Source organism: Hetaerina americana, unplaced genomic scaffold, assembly GCF_022747635.1.
Source record: "Hetaerina americana unplaced genomic scaffold, ioHetAmer1.1.p SCAF_14, whole genome shotgun sequence".
Lineage (NCBI taxonomy): Eukaryota > Metazoa > Arthropoda > Insecta > Odonata > Calopterygidae > Hetaerina > Hetaerina americana.
Genome location: NW_027286514.1, coordinates 10,913,110 through 10,935,549, shown reverse-complemented (window position 1 = coordinate 10,935,549; position 22,440 = coordinate 10,913,110). Strand labels below are relative to the sequence as shown.

General features: G+C 38.0%; 1 protein-coding gene across 4 annotated transcripts in view; it reads left to right on the top strand.

Annotated features, from left to right (window-relative positions):
* The window catches only part of LOC139686329 (atrial natriuretic peptide receptor 1), a 207,093-nt gene that overhangs the window by 27,463 nt on the left and 157,190 nt on the right, over positions 1 to 22,440 (top strand). For all 4 annotated transcript variants that reach the window (XM_071583492.1, XM_071583491.1, XM_071583494.1 and 1 more), the window contains exons 2-3: positions 19,175 to 19,340; positions 21,735 to 21,809. In XM_071583492.1, the coding sequence (XP_071439593.1) occupies positions 19,175 to 19,340; positions 21,735 to 21,809 (241 nt within the window). The remainder of the gene's footprint in view (positions 1 to 19,174; positions 19,341 to 21,734; positions 21,810 to 22,440) is intronic.

Sequence of the window (22,440 nt, the reverse complement as noted above, 5' to 3'; positions counted from 1 at the left end):
GGAAAATGTTCATATTATGAGATCTTACATCGTCCAGGGGTATTAGTATTTGCCGATTCCAAAATTTGCCATGTTCTCTCTTTAAATTATCGCAGTAATATAATATATTTCATCTAATTAATAATATGAAGTTTCTTTAGTCAAGTATTTTCCCTAGTTGTCTTTGGCTCTCGATCATGATTATATATAAAGTTCAATTCATGCATGAACGCATTTAAATTTCGTTACAGAAGCTGCTGAAGAAATTCAGTATCAACAGGAAGTGATGAATGCGTAAAAGGTGTATTCCCTCTTCATGCTCTAAAATTATTTATGCGTTCCATGGTTATCAGATTTGAAATATTTATCTTCAAAATAAAGTGGGCACAATTAATTCCTGATTCCTACTGGATAATTGATAATCTCTGTTAGTCATTTCTAACATGTTAAATTTTCATTCACTGAAGGGGCTATGAATACATTTTTCAATTAATCTAAGAAATGGATTATTGTTAAATATATATCTTTATTTTACACATAATTACGCAGCTGCTCATTTTAACAGACTTATATATGCGGAGCATTAACCACTCGGTGTAATTTTTTTAAATTTAATTTTACTTTTTTAATTAAAATCCACATGTACTGATAGACAGTGTCAGGTGGCACACAAGTCCCAAATAATCATAATAATGTGGCCTTACGTAAGTGCATCGTATATAATTAATCAGAAGGTAGACCGTATACACCGCATTTTTAATAAACCCTGATATTTATTTGGCTGATTAAAAAATCACCTCGTACGTACCATTGCACATTCATGATAGCATTCCATTTTTACATCCTGTTTTGATTCCCTTGTCAAAAGTTCCCTCCCCCTAATCTTCGCCCCATCAAATTACCCCCACCGATTTTTTTTGCTTCTTTCTAACCTTATAGAGCGCATCTTTATCTATTACCTCGATGTGTTGCTTGCTTCTCCGTAGCTACATTTCAAAACCCACTTATTTCAGCCCAGTCACTCTCTTTATTCAATAAGTTTCTGAATCGCAATTTGCATCGAATCGTATATCGGTCCATATTAATTCCCGGCCAGTCCTTTTTTCTCGATTTAGAATTTTGTATTTAAATTAATTATTTAAACCTATCGCGCTAAATGTTGAATTACGTTATAGCTGTGTTCCTTACCGCCTTGAAAAGTTTTCGCTAGAGTGAAGGTCATATGTTACTGCAAATTGTCTTAGTTTTTCATATTAATTGTTTTTTTCCTCTCAGAAGAGCTTAATTATCTCTTTTTTGACGTCAGTTCACGAGATATCCCAGATTATGGTGAATAATTACAGAAATTTGGAGAGCACAGAAAAATTAACATGCACAGCTTGTAGTGCAATATGTTAGGATGACAGGTCTTTAAAAAAACGTGGAATTTCATAAACGCAGCGTAATGAGGGAAGAGATCGGTTCAGAAATGGCCCGCATAAGCGTTGTGGAAAGTAGGGAGCCAAGGTTCCCCTGTTTTGTAACTCTTTACAGCCAATATCGCCATGGTTTCAGGTCAGTTAATTAGTTGGTGACCTTAGATATAACAAGTTCTTGATAACGCTCTTGAAAAAGGGAGACATTTTGTTTGGGTGGAAAGCTATTCAAATGTTTTTTAGAAAAAGTATTTAATGTGTACAGCACTCAGTAAATAAATATCAAGATGAAGTTCAAAAATCACTAAAATTATATTACAATGACTATAAATCTTTGCGGAGTGGTGAGATCCCCTGGTTCCATTGTGCAGGTATGTTCAATGGAGAAATACATTTTTTCATTATATTAACTATGAACAACTTAACTTTATGTTATTTTGTTAGCTTGATGTGTAATTTAGATGCGTCACGAGTTTCAATGATTTGAATCCAATATTACGTTCGTGGCAGGCGTTGCAATTTGAAACATGTTCAGTTCGCCTACGGAAACGATGGAGGAAACGCGCGACCGTGCATTGCAATGTTGTATTTGACTGAATAGATTATCAGCCTAGGTGAATGAGATTAATGGAGAGTCTACTCTTTCTGATAGTAGAGATATAAAATGTTTTAAAGTTTAAATGGGGGATACACTCAATTTCAAAGGAAGGTGAACTCCAGTCACTGATCATAATGGAAGTAAACACTTCTGCCTTTGTGAGAGAAGATCGTCGAATAACGCTAAGAGCGCTATTTCTTCGGGTGTCACCATTTAATGCTCCTTAAAACTCACTGCGAGCTCTCTATTATCCATTAGGGACAGAATGAATGCTGTCCCACGATCTATGTATGGTCGCATGTCGCAAATTCTGGCGTAGATTATATCGCGAAAATATTAAGGTTACTCATCCTCCCTGTAGATCGGACCTAGGCCAATGTCACATTTCCCTGTTCCCCAGGGTGAATAACTTCTTCATTTGATGAAAGCAGTTTTCATCGCAAGAAAAATGCGTAGGTGAGCTAAACTTATTTCAACTTGCAGTCGTTGCTGATGACGCAATATTGGAGTCCTTTCAATGAAACTTTTACCACTAATATATAACACATGCAGCTAATAACATAAGATAAATCAAATCATTTTACGATAAATTGTAACAATAAACAATGGATGACCACTCTCAATTGAGAAGTCTCGTACAATAAATTTTCTTCTCTATGTACTCAGTTTATTCAAAAAGATCTTTGGCGCGTAGAAATAAATGTCAGAAGAAAGTTGGTGGAAATATTTACACCTAAATTCATAAGAGATGCCGGTTTTGCCCAATTTTTTAATGGGTGCGTGATTGGATAATTTTTGCATGTCTAGATATTTATCTTTCTACTAGATATAAATGGAAAACACCTGGTGACTCAGAAAGGTATCGGTTAAATTATATTATGGCTAGGGACATATTTAGGAACCGTGTGATAAATTCACACAGCTTCCCGGAAGCGGCTGCGGACTCTGATCACAATTTAGTAGTCATGAAGTGTAGCGTCCGATTAAAAAATATAAGGCAGAGGCGGTGGGTTAGGAAACGGGATGTGTGAGCATTAACTGGAATGACAAGGAAAGAGTATCAGAAGGCTGTTGAGAAAATCATGAATGAGGGAAAGGAGATGAGTAGTATGAAGGAAAAATGGGAATATATCAAAAAAGAGATATCAAAAACCGCAAAAGAAATTAAAGGAACTGTTAATAGGAAAATAACAATGAAACCATGGATCACAGATGAGATGATTGGAAAGATAGGTGAGAAAATAAATGGAAGAATGTAAATACAAAGTTTTGTAGAGAGAAGTACAAAGATTTAAATAATAAAATGAGACGGGTTAAGCAAATAGAGCAAAAGAAGTATGGTGGAAGACGCAGTGCGAGGATATGGAAATTTGAAGGTTGTGTAAATTTTGTAGGGTAATAGTTGACACATAAAAGATCCAAGAGATATGGAAGGAATATATAGATGAACTGTATGATAAAGAATTTAGGCCCAAGGTTAGACCTAGAAAAGGAACATTTCATGGAGGAAAATAGCTTAGGTCCAGGCTTACTCGACGGTGAGATAGAAAGGTCATTAAGGGAAATGAAATCAAGTAAGGCCGTGGGTATAGACAATATTCGTGCGGAATCAGAAGACTTTTTGAAATCAGATTTAGTCCCTATACCAAAAAAGAATATTGTGGCAATATGTGAGCAATGCAGCACAATAAGTTTGATTTCCCACGCAGCTAAAGTGGTTCTCAGAATCATCAACAAAAAGATGGAGAGCAGGGCAAATGATTACTTAGAGAATGATCAGTGCGGCAGGAAGGGGAGAGGAACGTGCGATGCCATTGCAGTCATGGTATCACTAATCGAGATATATAGAGAATAATAATACAATCGGGACGTATTTGCCTGTTTCGTAGCTTTCGTAAAGGCGTTTGATAGAGGGAATGGCGAAAAACTAATGAGCATATTGCAGAAAATAGGAACAGATTGGAAGAACAAGAGGCTAATACAAATCCTGTACATGTCTCCGTCCTTCACTGTGCCTGTGCGAGTGGGGGACGGAGAGTCCTGATGGACAGCGTTAGGGAGGAGTGCAAGGCAGGGTTGTAAAATATAACCAGTGCTATTCAACGTATATGTGGAGGAAATAGTTGAAGAGGCATGTGAGGAACTGGAGATTGGAGTTAAAGTTGGTAGGGAATTCGTCAAATCGGGCAAGTATAGTCAGTAATGTAACATGAAATATTTATGTCTATGGCAAACTAAACGAACTAATGTATTTAGCTTAATGCTGTTTATTTTTTACTTTTGATACTTGATATCCGAGTCGTTCCAATAGAGTATATTCCGCATGTAGTTTAGTCCAAGAGAAACGCCCTTACTTTTAAAAGGTACACGTAAACCTTAGCGCTAATCAAACTCCCAGAATGATACTCGTACTTAACATCTAGTCCAATTATAAATAGTAGATACATCTCGGTAGTGCTATCTACCATTCTCTCGATAGGGCTCATTATAGCGATTGACACTAAAATATCTTAATCAATCTATTATAAATCGAGGGTCTAGTAGCCCTTCGGACTAATGCCCTGAGGGCCCGAGTTCGATTCCGGCTGACGCCTATGGGATCCCTCAGCTTTACCCAAGCTGTGGAGCTTATTATTTTTCTTTATTTCCTCATTGCAAGATAAAAAAAGATAACAGGGACCATTGGAGCTAAAATCACTGTATGAAAAGCAGCGGAGAGACAAATTCCACTCGGGTAGTGGTAGTGTAGTAAGGAAAGTTTTGGAATAGATATAGATTTAGTAAAGAAAAAGCAAGTAAGTTTTAGTAGAGACATTAGTAGACATACCAGCAGCCGAAACAAATTCAGTTGAAGTCCACGAGTCCACGCCGACAATTAATCACTGTAATAAGATTTCGGTAGTGCAAACGATCATCTAGAATAAATAATTACAAATATTATTTGGTAAAAACGCCTCATAACTATGGGAAACTAGAACTCAAGTGGTAGATGAACGGAAAGGTAGAACTCTGATAGGACAGTATGCCTTGAGGAAGAATGAATTACCACAATGAGCAAATAATGTATCTGCAGGGGAAATATTTAATACTAACTAAAATATAATGGAACTCCATCATAAGTTTTGGCATGCATGAAAAATTCCGAAAGAAACAGGAAAACGCCAGTTCAATTATGGTCAGATAAATTTAGGAGCTGCAACTTCAGTTCTCCGGGGAAGGATTCTCTCTCGGGATGGACTTCATTGAATTTCTGCAGATGTAACATAAAATTCTAGGGTATCGAAGTTGGACTAATAATAAATAACACTGACACTTAGTTGACAGCATTTTGAGTGACGACTAAATAATAGGAAAAATAAAGATTGGAAAATCGTAAATCATTACCTGTCGTCACCCTAAGGAGGGTGGCATCGGCGCGGACGGATTTTAAAATTTCGGCTATCAACATCTAATAGAAGATTAGTGGGTCTGCACCCGCAATCAGGAAGGCCTGTGCGCTCAGAAAGCTCGAGGTGGAATTTTTCTCGGAGTAGCTGATAGAGAGAGGGCTGGTTATTTTCTGCCAATAACGCGAAGAGGAAAATATGAACAGAGGCGCGCATGATTGAACGCAACCTCGACGCTCGCGACAGTTGAGTTATCACCCGTGAGCACACACCTCCCGCATGGGCATGCATTCCCCTCCCCCCCCCTTTGCCACCATTCTCTGTCCCCCCTCTAGCGGGGCGCCCTCATGCCATTCACGGGGAGGAGACCTCTAGCGCCCTCGCTAGATGTCAAGCGTTCGGGTTTTCACCTGGGAACAAAAGCTTTTGTGCGTTCGCCGACCGTCCGAAATAATGGACGACCCACTGGGAGAAGGGGAATAAATAATCAAACGGACAGATTAGAAAAAAAATAAAATGCCGATTCCGTTATTTCTACCCCTTAAGGACAATCTCAAGGTAAAGCTGGTACCTGAACGCTCTATGCGGGCGCCGTAAAAATAGGCCGAGATAGAATGATGACTTGTGAAAGGGGATGAGTGGTGAAAGGAAGAGGGAAGAGATCTGAGTTTAAAAAAATACTCGTTAAATCCACCCTCCTGATCCCCGTAAAAGTATGGGCGGTATAACATTTCAAATGAATTAGTGACCTAATCAATGTATTGTCGCGTGGTTTGGCGGGCGCGACATGATTGGTGGGAGCGTAGCACAGAATGAGAGAGTCGTATTCGGTTTATGAGTCTTATATTCAACCCTTTTCATGCTATGGGGTTCATGCACCGGGGAGTTGGGACGAGCGAGCGGGGCAAGGCCAGGCACCTCTGGTGTAGTCGCAGGCTCGAACGACGGACACAGGGGCAGGGTATCGGGTGAGGAATGGGTAAGGGAGTTGGGTTGTCGTAAGAGGTGCAGGGAAGGGCTGGGCGTCTCTGGTGTGGTCGTAGGCTCGACCGACGGACTCAGAGACAGGGTATTGGGTGAGGAATGGGTCCCTGCTCCAGGAGCGTCTCGCTTTATAAGGCATCGCGCCTTCGGGGGGAGGGACTTCAAAGTAGCTACATAGTAGCTATATTGCAGCAACAAGGGAATAGGGTAGCGGAAATTGTCTTGTTTTGGTTTCCGAGAAACCCGCACTACCTCACCATACATTGACTGGTATGCTGAGGGGTACTCCTTGGGAGAGTTAACCGATAGTGGGGGTTTCCGAGAAACCCACACTACAGTATCGCAGCGCGAGGAAGGAGAGGAGAGTAAAATTTGGGTCCATTTCATCATGTACAAATCTTGGTATTCAGGAAATGTGAAAATAGGAAAAAAAGAATGATGTACAAAACGGTTTTCGAAAAAACGGCTTTGGAGGAGAAAATTTTAATGAATGGAACGGATAAAGAGCTGCTGCCATTTACCTTTTAACTAAAAACTTTTGATGATGATAAACGTTCGTTCTTTTGCCTCTGTAAAATATCTGGGAGAGTACAAATACTGATAGGAGAGCCTAAACTCCAGAAGACGTCTGTCTTTTGACGGGTGTTACATATGTTCATGAAATTATTATTTTAAATTGTGATTCGTATTTTAGATTTACTTTAGAATTATACTGCAATAGTATAACATGCCAACAATGTATTTACCTGGATTCAATCCTGTATCATGTACTCTACTTTTCCAAAACCGCACTGAGTCTTTAGCTTCCAAACACTTGCGGCGTATCAGAGCAATACGATAGTTGAATTTAATTTAATTTCACAGGACAATTAGTATTGTGGTCTTGGTCATTTTAGTATAGTCTTCCGCAAGTCAATGAATCTACATTAATTTCAGCTCACTTTTATTTTCTTTCTGTCTTAATTCAAATAAATTCTAGCGTCCTCTTTGCTTTACTACTATCAGTAACTCTTTTTGAAGACATGGTAATCACTTTCAATACGGAAGAGAAACAAACTGCTTTTGCGGAAAATAGTTTCAGCACTTTCTTAGAAGAGATCTTCGGTGATCCTATTAAAGCATTGTGACTGAATCATAACCATATTTAGAGCGTACATCATCAAGTACCAAGGAGAGAAGAAAAATATTGGTATATGTACGAATTTTTTCAGAAGATGCAATGCGGAAATAGGACTCAGTTTTTATGACAATCGCGCAGATGGACAAAAATGTATGCATGGTAATGATTCGTGGTGGAGAAATCAAAATAATGGGAGAGGCAATTTAACAAAAGTGAGTGGTGGCTGGTAAAAGGATGTGGATAGTTTGGTCGATTGCGTAGTTTGCGAAGAATTTATGTTGCGAAGTTTTATTCGAACTTGGGGCAAAAATATTTCAAAAAATCCATTCGTGTTCTGAATGGTTTTAGTCGAGAGATATTCGTGCATTCAGAGGTTTCACTGTTCTGAGAACGATAATGGCTTTGGGAACATGGTAAATGACTACTTACATGAATATTATTGGAGTATGAAGGGGAGAGGAACATGTGATGCTATCCCCGAAAGGAATAGTACAGTGGATTTTGAGCCTTGCGACAGCATGGTGTGGCCAGAGTGTCGAGGAATATATTTCTGCGATGGGAGGGTTATGCGACTTGAATATCTCTACATGATATAGACTGAAAAAGTGCGATATTCGCTGATGGATAACTCTAAATTGTGGAAAGATACTGAGTTAATTTTAAGTGATTTGTAGCTCGCATTTTGAGATGAAGGAGGAAGAGGCGAATGATTCCTCCTTTCCATCAATGTTAAGTGCATAACTTAACACAGCTCCTTGGAAGTAATAGATTGAGTTACATCAGAAGAAAATTATGTTAATGGGATTCTCTATAGATAGATTGTATATGCTCAGTATTGCAGTTGGAGTAAAGGAACTTGAGTAGATGAAACATGATGCTTTGGTTTTTTTCATGACTATTTTTTAGAGAAATAGTTAGAGCAAAACTTAATCGAATAAATAATTGCTTTAGAAAAGGGAGCTTGCTTATAAAAGAGAGAAGAGTCGAACAAGGGGTATAAAAAAGAGATATATATTATCATCTATTGCATTTCATTATTTACTGCGGGAATTTGCTTTTTAAATGATATGGATGAGCGTATATTTGAAGAGTGGATCTGAAGAAGAATGAAAATGGGGAAGTTAGATAGAGGGGGGAAATAGTGAAGAAATCTTAGATTGCACAAGAGGGAGTGGCTGGTGAGTAAAATTAGAAATAGAATAGGAAATCGAATAACGGAAGTAGTGAGATGTCGTTGAGAGATGCTAAGAGGGAGGGAGAAAGAGGAATCCGAAAGATGCCCTTTTGCACAACATGATTGAGGTGTGTATAAATTCTGAGTAGTAGGAAGAGACGAGCGATTTATGTAAAGGATGTTTGTTTTGATTCTGGAAGTTTTTCATGAGTCGAGAAACTCTCCTGTAAGAGATTTTAATAACCTACTTCTCAACGACGGAGAAGAGGGATGTATTTATATAAATTTCATTTAAAAATATTTTCGGAATGTAGCCGGGATTTTACTTACATTCCTTATAAGTTAAATAAAGACTACTATCTATAAGTGAATAAAATGATAAATATTGAAAATTTCAATTATTTGAAATTTTGCTCCCATGTTGCGGTTGATTAAGATAACAAGTATAAAAAATGGAAAAGTGGAAATTGGAATCGGTCGTTTAAAAATTTCGACGCAATCATCCCGAGTTCCTACGTACAATACACGATCATGATACGGGTTCACTTATCAGGCCACACTTTGAACGAACCAATTATCAGTATAAATCCTTTCCTTCTCCATGGATTATCCTCCTTGCTATCTGCATACAAATTGCATCATCAATATTACAGTAAGCCCTCTAGAATTTTTATGGTATCGGAGCAGGGAGTCGATTTTGCGGAAATCGGTGGTGGGGTTACTAGCCTTCATTTGGGAAAGGATTTAAGTAAATCTTTCCCAAATGAAGACTAGAAAAAATGGATTTTTTAAGTCATCCGTCAACTGGAGGGAGAAAGTATTAAATTTCTGACTTAGTGTGGAGAGTTTAACTTTTGCTACTAAAATCTCTTCCAGCTAAACTATGACTCTCAATACTGTCGCAATAGTATTTCTTTGCTTAATGCACTTTTACCGATGGCCATTTCGATTTTATTCAACCTCATAATTGTCCTTGAATCGATCCATCCTTCAAGTCATCCATCGGAAATTCATTCATGAAAATCATAATTTTAGTTGTGAGCTAAAGCTGAAACATTTAGCTAAAATACTTATTTACAACCATTCAGATCTTCATCCCATTCAACTGCCCCAATATTGTGTATTGTTCGAGAAGTTTACCTACAATATGGCGGCATTCAACAACTTACATTGGGATAGATATAGGCTCATGAAATTCTATGGATATTTTTTATGGATTAGTTATGTTTATGGAAGGTACCACGGGGATCATTGTTAACAAAATATAAATATGCTCAGATTTGTCTAAATTCGTAAAGCGTGATATAAACTCTTTAGTTTTTTCACATAAAACTCAGTCTACATTTTTTTATTGACGACTAATGGTTCAAATTTTATTATTTTGCAGAAATCTATCTACCGTATGATCTCCAATTTATCACGCTAAATATAGCTACCCCGCGGTAAATGCCTGTGAGGTAAATGTCTTAGAATAAAAGATAATTATGCCATTGACCCCAAACACTCCTAAAGGGGTTGAAGAGCCAGTACTTTAACAGCATTCCACAATAATTCACTGTAATGTGTTTTCTGCGAGAAAATTCATGAACTTAAAATGGACGGTATTCCGTAGAAAATGAAATAATAATAACATTTTCAAACATGCATATCAGCGGATGACTCCGTTAAAAGTTACTGTTGCGGCATCTCCCGCAGTTTCTTTGGAATTTGAAAATAGTATTTTGGAAATTTCGCCATTTTAAAATTATAATATTATTATGATCAAATAAAAAAATCTTGATCTTTAGCTCATCTTCCTAGTACTATGAACTCGTAAAGTCGCAGGAACTTCAGCATAAAGTTTAAACAGTATTGAAAATTCTCTCCTAGAATGGAATGTGGAATACAAAAAGGATGTTCACAAAGGTGAAACGTACCGAATAATTCGGAAAACAGAAGGAAAAATATAGTGCCCTGTGTTCAGCACGTACATCAAAAGTTTCTAACATTCTTACGATGCTTTAATTACGAACTAAAAAGTTTTACGTGGCCTGCCTTTGTTAGGCAATGGTAGTCTTTGTAGTTCTTTGTGGTCGGTGACGATAATTGCCTTTGTTCACTCTTACCATCTAGTATTTTATCTTCTTATAAAACCTTACTCGCTAATGAGCGCGCTTTTCTGTTACCAAAAAGGAGATACATCCCGTGAAACTCTTACCGTCTCGCCGCAACAGCATTTGCGGTGGCTTGAGGCAAAACAGCAGTCGTCGAGACATTTATTTCCCGATGACGTCACTTAACCAGAGCTTTTATCCGACACTGTAGTAGTAAAGACGCCTCGGTCAATATATTTCCCTCCGACATCAGATTCGGCCATATGTTCTCCACTCTTAAAGATGCTACCATCTTCATCAAATTTTTTCAGACATCCCTTGTGGTCGTAAAACTTTCGAAACTTGAAGATAAGGCGCCCCGAGTATGCATGCCCTGAGTGTAACTCCCTTCCCCCTCTCCTCCGATTTTTCTTGTATCTCGCAGCCCTCGGTGCGGGGATAAAACCCATGTTGCGTAGTCAGGGTCGCATTGAATGGGTATCCTTTGCTCTAATGGAAACAAAGGAAGGATGAAATTAGTGAAACAACAACAGCGCATCGGGGAATCCTCACGCCCTTTCACGTCATCTCCTTCCGTTTATAATGGCTGACGCGTATCTCTCGGGGAACCATTTCCACGCCGTAAGTCAACTCTTAAAAATCTCGATCTTCTTCGTCTGCCTGTGGCTGTGAAATTGAGTCTTACAAAATGTTGGATTATGCAGATTTTCAGCTGGGCTGCCAGCGCGGTGAACGGCGCTTAACCGTGTCCATAATGGTTTTTGTCTCTTTTGTCCGTTGCTCGTTTAACGATATCCCTCAGGAGGAAAAGACCGTATTTTATGCTGAACTTTTTGGGCGACACTTGGTAGGCGTCTCTAACATGCTTTATTTTTTTTAATTGACGCTGTCCTCTACGTTTCCTCTCCCGTAATGTGTAACCGTAATATTTTTTTCTAAATTGCAAACGAAAGGTATGAAGGGCAAATGTTCCCAGTATAGGGAAGTCTTTCAATTAATCTTTTAGTGGAATTAATACGCTTCCCCACATATTGGATTATTCGAAACCAGGCTAAGCGGTGATTTATTGATAATGGCTTTTTCTCTTAAGCTATATCACCTGATCAATTTTTATAGTCTCCCCACGTTCATGCATCGGATATAGCAAATGGTGCTCTCAATATTTTCTCTGGTGGGTTATTTGCGGCGATCCCTTCACTTTTAAGCTCGTCAGGCGCTATTTACTAAAATAGTATTGAAAAGCGAGGTGTGCTCAATCGTGTACGTATAATCGACATAGTTACCTGTCTGTCCTCAACGTCTATCAAAATACGACTAGCATAAATAGTAGTATTTTTATCCCATCGCATCAATTTTTGTCGTTCCTCCGGCTGCTTTTCATTTTTCCTTGTTTCCTCTGATTCTTTCGAGAAAAAAAGCATAGGAGCCATTTTGTTACTCCCTATTAATTGGGGGTAGGTAGGATTGATACATAGCCTTCATTGTATTTCTTTGCAAAATCCACTTACTACCGTTCCAAGGCCAATGCGCCGCGTGGGGAGGCTTTGTTTTGAAATCTTTCATTCGTGCTCGCAATGAATCCCGTATAATATCATAAAAGAAGATTCTTTAACGTTCTCTTCGTTTTTCACCCGCGAGTTTTACATTCCGGTACGCTTCGTGTTGATGAATTCATGACGCGTGTCATACTAAACTACCGAGTTGGTTTTCGTACGAAATTAGAAAATCAATAATTAAATGACACATGTATGCATACTTCCTTTTTTGTATAGAGATCGCCATCAATTTGCATTTATAATTATCATATATATATATGTATATATATATATATAATTATTAAATAATCTACCGGTTAAGGTAGGTTTTGGATTGACCCAACTACCAAATAAATATTTTTTGACTCCTGACAAAACACAATCCAGCAACCTATGTGTGTGTGTGTGTGTATATATATATATATATATATATATATATATATATATATATATATATATATATATATTATTTATTTATATATATTTATATATATTTATATATATATATATATATATATTTATTTATATATATTTATATATATATATATATATATATATATATATATATATATATATATATATTTATTTATATATATTTATATATATTTATATATATATATATATATATATATATATATATATATATATATTTATATATATATATATATATATATATTTATATATATATATATATACATACATACATACATATGTGAGTGTGTGTATGTTTATATATACACATATACACACTCACACACTTACATACACACATGCAGAAAAAATAAATGAAAATTATATCGAGGCTATTTTTTAGAAGGCGATCGAGGTTTTAGCACCTCGTGTTTAATTTTCTGACATTCGCCCTATGAACGAAGTATTTTCCTTTAACTATGCGAAAAAAATATGAAGTTAACTCTATTGTTTCTTCCTCAATAAATTGCTTACTTTCAGTAATTAATTTCACTCGCTAGCGAGAAATATATTCACCTATTAACTAGCTAATCTATTTGGAATGCTCGTGTTTTTAATTGGTGGCATGTGACTAATTCTGCGAATTAGTGAATGTCTTGGGCGTGGCTTCCCCGGGTGCGTAGTAAAGGCCACATCAATTTCCTCCGTAATATCTTGCTTTCTCTTAAATTTTCCTTACGTGTCGGAAACATCGCTGTGGCCCTTACAAATTTAATCACATGAGCGAATACTTTAAATGTCTAAATTAATGCCATATGCGCGTAGTTTATTTTAATGCTCTCCGTCTGCACGAAATTTGACTGCTTCTGTTTGCATGAGTCAAGCTTTAATTTCGTCGAAAAAAACAATCCATTTGAAAATATTTGCTCATTTTTGTCATAAAATAGAGCCAGTAGTCTACTCAGACCTCAATATGTTTTTTGAAATATTAGATTTTATATTCAATGTTTTTCCAAAATAAAATTTAAATGAGGATCTTTTAAATTTCAGCTATTCATTTCCATTTAGTGGTATTTCTAACTTTTATGACCAGTTTTCTCTTCTCTTAGTTAATATATTTATAAAATCAACTTTTTTGCCATAAGTTAAGCCACTTAAGTGCCTTCTCTTTTATGTTCCGGTGTTTAGTTCGCATTAAAGGAATTTACTTATTTTTTCTGATTCTTATTCAACACGGAATATTTTCAAAATGCCTACATCTCAACATGTTGAAATGTATTTTTGGGCATGGTATCTAACTACTCTATATTCCTTTGAAAATCCTGCTGTCTGCTAATAAATTAATAACCACCTGTACAGTTAATTATATATTGTCACTCATGACTGTGAATATTTCCTTATGGAAACTCATTTGTATTGGAAAACTCATTTAATAATGTTCAAGAATCAATTTTCCTCTAGTTAAAGGTAGAAAGCATTTTAGCACTAATATGATAAACGTGGGTCGTTAAATAATTCCTTAGAAAGTCCAATACACGCTTGTGATATGGAAAAATGTTAGCTTTTAGTAAGCCTCATCTCTCACTAGGCTGCTGTTTACGTTTCAGCTAAATCCCCGACCTTCGAAATTGAAACCTTCGTTTATTTAGTAAAATGGTAAAAATGAGTTTCGCGTGGTATTAAACACTGCTATTTAAAAGGCACAAAAAAAAGATCACAGACGAGTTGTTTGATGTTCATGGTACATTGGCTCCCGTGTCTGCGACTTTTTACAATCGATTATATGGGTTTTAGCGTGGCTGTGTATCCTCCACAAATGATGACAATGGTTCTGGAGGTCGAGCGGAAGTGACCTCCTAAATGATCCACAATATCCACGATATGGTTTTGATTGAACATGGAATCATAGTTCGCGAAATAGTTGAGACCACAGGCATATCACAAGGTACTGTGTTTTAAATTTTGCACGAAAAATTGGCTGTGAAAAAAACTCGGCAAGATAGATGCCGCGTTTGCTCTCAATGCAGGGGAAAGTGTATGGACCCAAAAGAGATCGAAGGAGAAAGGAAAAATTAAAAGAAAATTTACCCAAAAAAACTTTTTGTTCTTCTATTTATTTCTAAGGGCTTATTGAACGACCCAAGTATTTATTTAAGAGAATATTCCAATATATTAACAAAATAATATTCCATCTGATCAGGCATCTCAATCAAATTTTGAGGATATTTCCATATAATGGAAGAGTAGTTGATCCACATACCTAATGGCTTCCAAACGACATACCCGATTCTATTCATCACTCTGGATCACTGTCACTATCACCTCACACGCCATGACTTGTTGTGGGGCCTTGTTACCTCCTCCGAAATGTCGGCCTGATCCTCGGTGAGTGGTGAGACTTTGAACGATGCCGCCCGCACACCTCTGCGGAGGGGAAAGGGTGAGGACGGTACGAGAGGAAGGATCAGAGATGAGGGGGCATATTTGCTCTGCGCTCTTGTGCCTTTATTGCGTTGTCGCCGGAAGGGCAGCGCCATTGAAGAAGGACGACCTGTCCTTTTCAGGGCCGTGCTAGCGGACGGTAGTCCCTCCAATACACACGCAGACGCCCAAAAAACCCCTCCCTCCAACCTCCTGCATACTTGAAGTGAGCGTTTGTCCATGGAAGTGGAATCGGTTGGGGTAGCGAGCGATTCTCATAGCGCGTGGGGGTTTCGGTGGTGAAATACGCGCCTTAGAAGAGTAATGGGTTCTGTACAGTGCATCATTCCACCGCCGCCCCTAAAGCTCCCCCTGTTTTTGATGGCTGCCTAGCTCCAGCGTCCTTTCCTTGCCTCTTTTCCTCCTCCCTCTAAGCTCCATTCTTCCGACCTGCGTCTCGTCTCCTCCCGTTTGATATATCCCTGCTCCTCAGTCTGGTGCATGCGGCGGGGATGGGGCTTGGGGGGGGAGGGTAGGAACTGAAAGGGGAGGGCGCCCCGAATTGGGGCGCCCTCCTCTTTCCCCCCGAATTGGGGCCAGGGAGAGAGGCCTCCACCCCCCGCTCCAATAGCTGGTGTGCGTTTGATAAACGAGCCCTTGGAACTGCTTCCTCGCCGGTGGCGAATTGAAGGAGTTAAACGTCCTTCGGCACTCCAAGCGCCTTCCAAACATTTTGGAGTGCCGTCACGTCTCATCTAGAAATAAGATTGGTCGGCGCGAGCATCAGTTGGGGGAGGGAGGGGTTTATTTTTAAGGCGGAAACGTACGCACGTTCGTCGCGCTAAACGCGCGATTGTGTTTCTTCCCACTTCTGGAGCACAAATCCGACGCGTGCTAATTGTTTTTAGCGCGCAAAGAGATCTAATGCGAAAGCCCTGAAGGTGGGAAGATTCTTTGAGGGATATTTTCCATTTATATATCTTCTGATATACGCTTTGGATTTGAATATTTTTGCTTATTCTTTCGCCTTGCGAAAATAAGTTAGAGAACATTTTGAGATTTAATATTTAAGAATTCTATCTTGCAAAGCTATTCCGGCTCACTGAGCCATCGTCGAAACATCGAACGTGATTCATCGACTCGAAGCTCGTTTCGCAAAATTTCTTTCTTTAAGTTCTTTATACTATAGTGTCTGATATAATAGCTCTATTTCACTAGGGAGGTATTTATTTTGATCTAGGTTTCGAATTCAATGGCTCGTTAACAGGTGAAGAGAGTATGTACATGTATGTGCCATATTATATATATATATATATATAATACATTCGTACCATAGAGGGTGGGAAGAATCCACCATATCCACCATTAATTCGCCTGATTCCTAGCAATTAGTCAATTAGTTCTTAATATTGAGTGGAAAAGTTCAACCTTAGATACTTATTTTTTGTATAGACTCATATCATATCACGCTTGAAGAAGTAGACTTATACCTCGTCTTTGTAATCAATTACAAACTGTGATAAATAATTCAAGTTTGTAAGTTCTTCAATACCCATTGGAATAAGTACTTCACCACAAACTTCCTCAAGGGGTGCGGAACAGGATATGTCACAAACTTTGCGGTATAGAGTGATTTCATCATGGTGTAGTGTATGGTAGCAATGCTTTTCTCTTATTTTGAATACGATTTTTTAATTAAACGGGATTCTTAATATCGCAATTAAAGTTAAAGTCATTACGCATATTTTGCGATTAATATTAATCATATTAACAAACATAGTTCCCGCCAGTCGCACTGTCATCTTTCTTCAGCGGTAAAAGACTCTTTCCAAAAGATAGGAGCTAAGTTACTTTAAAACATCGATTAACCTCTGAGAAATTCTTATTTTGTTTATACACAGTTTTATAGCGTGTTACTTTTTGTATTTGAACTCATTCAAATGTATATGAGTGTCAAACGCATTCGTATATTCCTGGTACATTTTTATACCGTGTAGATACTTTTGCTTCGAATATGTATTATTCCAAATCATTTTTGTTGTCTTTACGGCCATTTTATCATTAAAATAATGATTTATTCTTGCAATTTTCTGATATTTCAGCTAATTTCAGTCTCACCAAATCTTCGATGTAAAAATTTGTTTCTTCAAATTTTAAGAGGATGAAATTTTTGAAGTATTTAATATATCTGGAAAATAATCTCACCGTGTATCTTCTAACCCCTAAAGAGAATAAGGAGTATATTTGAAGAATGTCTCATCTAAATTTAATGATAATGTTAGCATTAAATTCATGAATATATTATAAAGGGGGATCGGTGGAATATAGGGTAAAACATATGTTTCAATAACACTATGTTTCAGTCTATTTGTAAGGATTCCGGTTACTAAATTAGATCACAATTTCCATGTGCTCCATCTGGCTACGCAAGTTTTGTAATTTTTCCCAACCGATTGGATAACCAGGATATTTTTGGAATTCACTGATATCTGTAAAAGATAGATACGATTCTTCCACTGTTTCTTGGGTAATTAAAATTAACTAACATTGAATGAATATATTGACGAAGCTCTTTTCCTTCCTTCAATTAACACATATGCAAATATCTTTCTTATTACACAGGCTGCCTCGGTCATCGACATTAATGGAGTCTGTCCTGAATGTCAGCTTTTTCTCCCTGTTCGTGACGAATCTCTCTCACCATTTAAAGTCTTTATGATAGTCACACCACCGGAAGTGCGTCACATACATCTCCGACAGAGTTTCTGCCCGTCAACAAAAATCTTGCTCTGTCGGGATTCATTCCTCTCCTGAGAAATTTCTTCGCACCAGAAAAGTGCCAGCGTTATCGAAATAAAGCACAAGGTTTCTTCACCCGACGAAGTTTATTGCCTTCCTCCGATTTCAGTCTTTATTCGACTTTGAACATTTTGCCCAAATTTTAATCACTACATGGCTAGGCTATTAATACATATGAGCCAAAGAGAGTAGACGGAATCCCAGGGGTATAAAATCACGCAGGTGTTAGAACTCTTTGGTATACTCTGACAATATCACACGGCGGCGGCGTTGTTGCGATTGAAGTATATCAATCCAAGAGAAAAAGATGGCACGGGACGTACTGAATCTCAGAAGCTCCTCCTAAACTGTTGAAGTTGCTGATGTATGCTCCAATTCGATGATTGTAGAAGTATATTTCGGCTTCAGGTGATTCAGTCAGTAACGTGTCTAGTACGTATATTCCACGTACACTCCTAAATTCAACTTATTGCTCCTCTTTTATGGAATTAAGAGGCTTACTCGTGGTAAGAATATACCAGTTAAGGAAGCATCCTTCCTGAATTCACCCGCGGTTTCTATATTCAAGTCTCTTCGGACGACGTGGGTGGGGATTTTTTCTGGGAATATTATGTAATAATTATTGTAATATTTAAAAAGAGCCCATCTAATGTGTAGAAAATTAAGACATTGTCCGGGAAGGAAAGAGGTTTTTAAGTCAGTCATTTTTATCTTGGCATCAAGTGGATATTATGACGATATTCCGACTTCTATGCTCCAATTTATCAAGTTCCGGCTAATTTCATATTCCATTGTTTTTGCCTTATACAACTGATAAAATATCGTGGTGTAAAATTAGCGTAAATATTCAATAATACGTTTTGATCTCTAATGTGTCTTTGCGTTGCGCGTTGAGCAAAAAAAATATAAAATACCGCGACATTCGTTCTTACGCCCTATGTGACGCTATGCAAATCCTTATCAAAGCTAACGATGGTGCATACATAAATATTTAACTCTGTGTTTAATAAATATGCTGAAAAAAATGGTAATTCCGATTTTGAGTGGGCAGGCCAAATTTGAATACGAATCCAATTCCGAATACGAATAATTCTATCCAGATATGGCTCTTTTCAACAAAATATTTGTTTTATGTTATGGGAGAACCTAACGTTACGGTTGTTTTGTGGTTGTGCCAATATGAACGGCTCACCGAACGAGTAATTTTGTTTGGCAGATGTCCAAGACGTGTTTAATTCCTTTCGATGATATATCCACAGCTATCCATCTTGCTCCGGAGCTAAAGCCCCAGGATTGGCAGCAGACATGCACTACATGGCCAACGTCATTGCTTTCATTGGCCCTGCATGCGCCTTCGCCTTGGAGCCCGTGGCGAGACTAGCGGCCTACTGGAACAGACCAATCATCACTGGAATGGGAGATCAGGTAAACCACAGGCTCTTTTCTTGATCGTGTGTCAGAGTTGGTTTCCTCCTGCGCTCAGGCTTATCACTTGTTCCGCAACATAAGTATTGTTTCCAAATCAGTTGCTGGCTATGATTAGCCAAGAAATGTGTGAAAATATTGAGCCTAGCGATCTCTTTTATTGCAAAAACTTTCTTTTATAAATACTTTCTCGCTATTAGTTCAGTGTCGAATATGGTTTAAATTGGAAATTTAATCAATGACTTGGAGTGAAAAAATGTGTAAAACAATTAACTAGCCGGGAAAGATTTTATTTAGCCGGTTTTACTAGCCGGTTTTTGATCGTTACATTTAGGAAAATGCGACTTCTACCAAAATTAATTATACTACTTGGCTTTTAAAGTGACCTTGCTTTTATTTTTTTGTTGATTTTGCATTTTATCTTCAAATTCAGTTTTGGCGCAACTCATTCCTGCCTTAGAGGGTCGAGCACTATTGGTATCAAAACAGAATGTTGCCCAGTCAGTTTGCACTAAAATCTGTACCATCAGCTGTGAAGCTCAAGAATCTTTTATTTTTGAAATTATAATAAATGGCTTGATTTGAATTAGATAGCTAATTTATCAGTTGTCAAAAAAATTGTTAATCCATATTCAAATGCTATAGCATCTTAAGTAAATAATTTGTATATAAAACAGTATAGTGATATCTTCTCGCATGTAACTCATTACCTATGCCCGTTTTAAAAATGTTATAAATGAAAAATATCACTATTCACTCGCAAGAGAAATGAACTCATTTGAAAAAAATAATTAATGCTGATAACTGATTAAAAAGTTAGATGAGTTACTGCGACCGACCCTATTTACTTTTTTTGGGACCTATTACTATCTGTGAAATTTATCATTCTAAATATTTTCCTTGAGAATCCTTAGCCCTAGAACAGTAAGTGAGGTGAAAAACACCCCAGAGCGGTTGAAAATATTGCTATATAAAATAAATTTTCTCTCATCTGATTAACTTTGAGAGCAAAATCTTTGTGTCTCGTGATTCTACATTGAATAACAAAAAAATGAGCCCCCATAGGACTCTCCTAGTCACAATGGGTGTGACATATGAATTTTTGAAAATTGTTACCAGAATAGGGTGAACAAAATAGCGTTACCGTTCTAGGGTTAAGGTACTCATCATTTTGGCCAATGCATTCAACATGCCTTCCTTATTTTGGTAGATCAATACGGCCTTTGATGTTATGAAAATTAGACGGTGGCTATTTACCTAAAATAATAGCAGCTTTCATGAAGTACCCTGCCTGATGATTACGAAAACAACAGGCCTGCCTCAATCTTTCCTTTACCCTCCGCATTATTTTTTATGGTATTAATTGGTAGCAAATTCCTAAGGCCAGCTTCTTTGTGCACACATAATTCAGATTAAATCCATACTATACGACTTCATTTATGAGGTCATAAAGACTTGTAGTAGGTTTTTCCTCTTTTCATTTTGTACTACTGCCTCGAAAGCATTCCTCTTTCTTTTGGGATATTCATGATCGCGTGAAAGTCACCCATTGTCATAAACCCTCAAAAATCTCCGCGTGTTTTTTAAACCATAGTTGGAAGATTTATTTTAATAATTGTCCCCGAGGGTCAAGAGGCCTCCTGTCGTGGTAACGAATGTCGCTCATTCGCGGAGAAGGGAGAGAAGAAGACGCTTCCCGAGGGAAAGTAATTTTCGGCGCAAATAGAGAAGTTAATGCCCCCTTAAGGGCTATACTTTAAACTTAAAGGAGTCCTTATCTTTAACTCTTAAAGCCAATTCTCGTCCCTTTATACGACGTCTGCAGTAATGACATCAATTCGAATCTCATGTTTCTCCTGCCTCCCGGAGCGTAAAGTGATTTTTTTGCACAAAAATGCGAAAAAAGTATGCTATTCACGAAATGCAATTTTCCAGAGTGCTTGTAGGATGACGATCTCATTTTTTTTAATTTTCGCGCACGTTTTATGGAATCCGCCATCATTGGGGATTAGCGAAAGTGTTCTCGAGTAATTTGACAAGCATATTAGAGTTTTCAACGTTTGCCTAGATTGTTTTGCCGTATTTTTCCTATAACATCCTTCCCCTTGTATTAAAATATTGGTTAAGTGAGGCCAGCCATTTCAATGTTTCCTGTCAAACTATTTCCCGGTACATATAATGCCAAAAAACTTCGTTTGGCTCGGTAAAGGGTAAATCATTTGGTTGACGACGGATTGGATAGACGTCAATCCGATGGCAACGCATCGTTTCTGGTAAAGTCCTCTTCTAGCGCTAACATCTCCGCCTTTTTTCTCCCTTTTCCTTTTCCCTGACAATGCCGATCACCGTTCGATGGACGACAACCCTTCTCACCCCGTACACGTCCGACCGCAGCCGCCATCCGAGGGAGAGGTGTCCGTGACTTCTGGTATCCTCGGAAGGCTGCACAAGTGGAGGAACGATTCCTCAGTGAGTTTTAGCATAGCATTGTTCTTTATCTGGTATCATTCCCATCCTTAAATGAAATTGCAACATTCTCGGTGTTATGGAATGCGTGCCACTACCGCGGTCTGTTCAGCGCTACCGGCGAGACCTGGAGGCTGGGGCAATGACTCAGCTACCCCTAAGGATTTTTAAATAAATTCTCTCTCTTAATTGACTAATGGCAACCAACTAAGGCTGAGATTACATTTATTACATTCTATATAAATGCATTTTAAGAGTTTTTGGCTCATAAACAACCTTTTTAAACTCAAAATCAAATGCTGCCATATTAATGAGGGGTTTGTCTGTGTGTGTATATATTTCTATATATAAATATATATAGTATATATATTATAGAAATATATGTGTGTGTGCGTGTGTCGCGGTAGTCCAGGGGTAGAGCGTTGGGCTACTGACGTGAGGGCCCAGGTTCAATTCCCGGGCAAGCTTCTCTGGACGACTGCAGCTCCAACCAAGCTACAAGCCTGTATGTGATGTCTCGTGTACCAGATCCTCCTGTAAACTCATGGCTCCCCCTACCCTCATGTGTGAATTTCACACGCCATCGGGCCTAGTACTGGGTGAACTCTATCATCGCCGACCTACCAAACCGAGT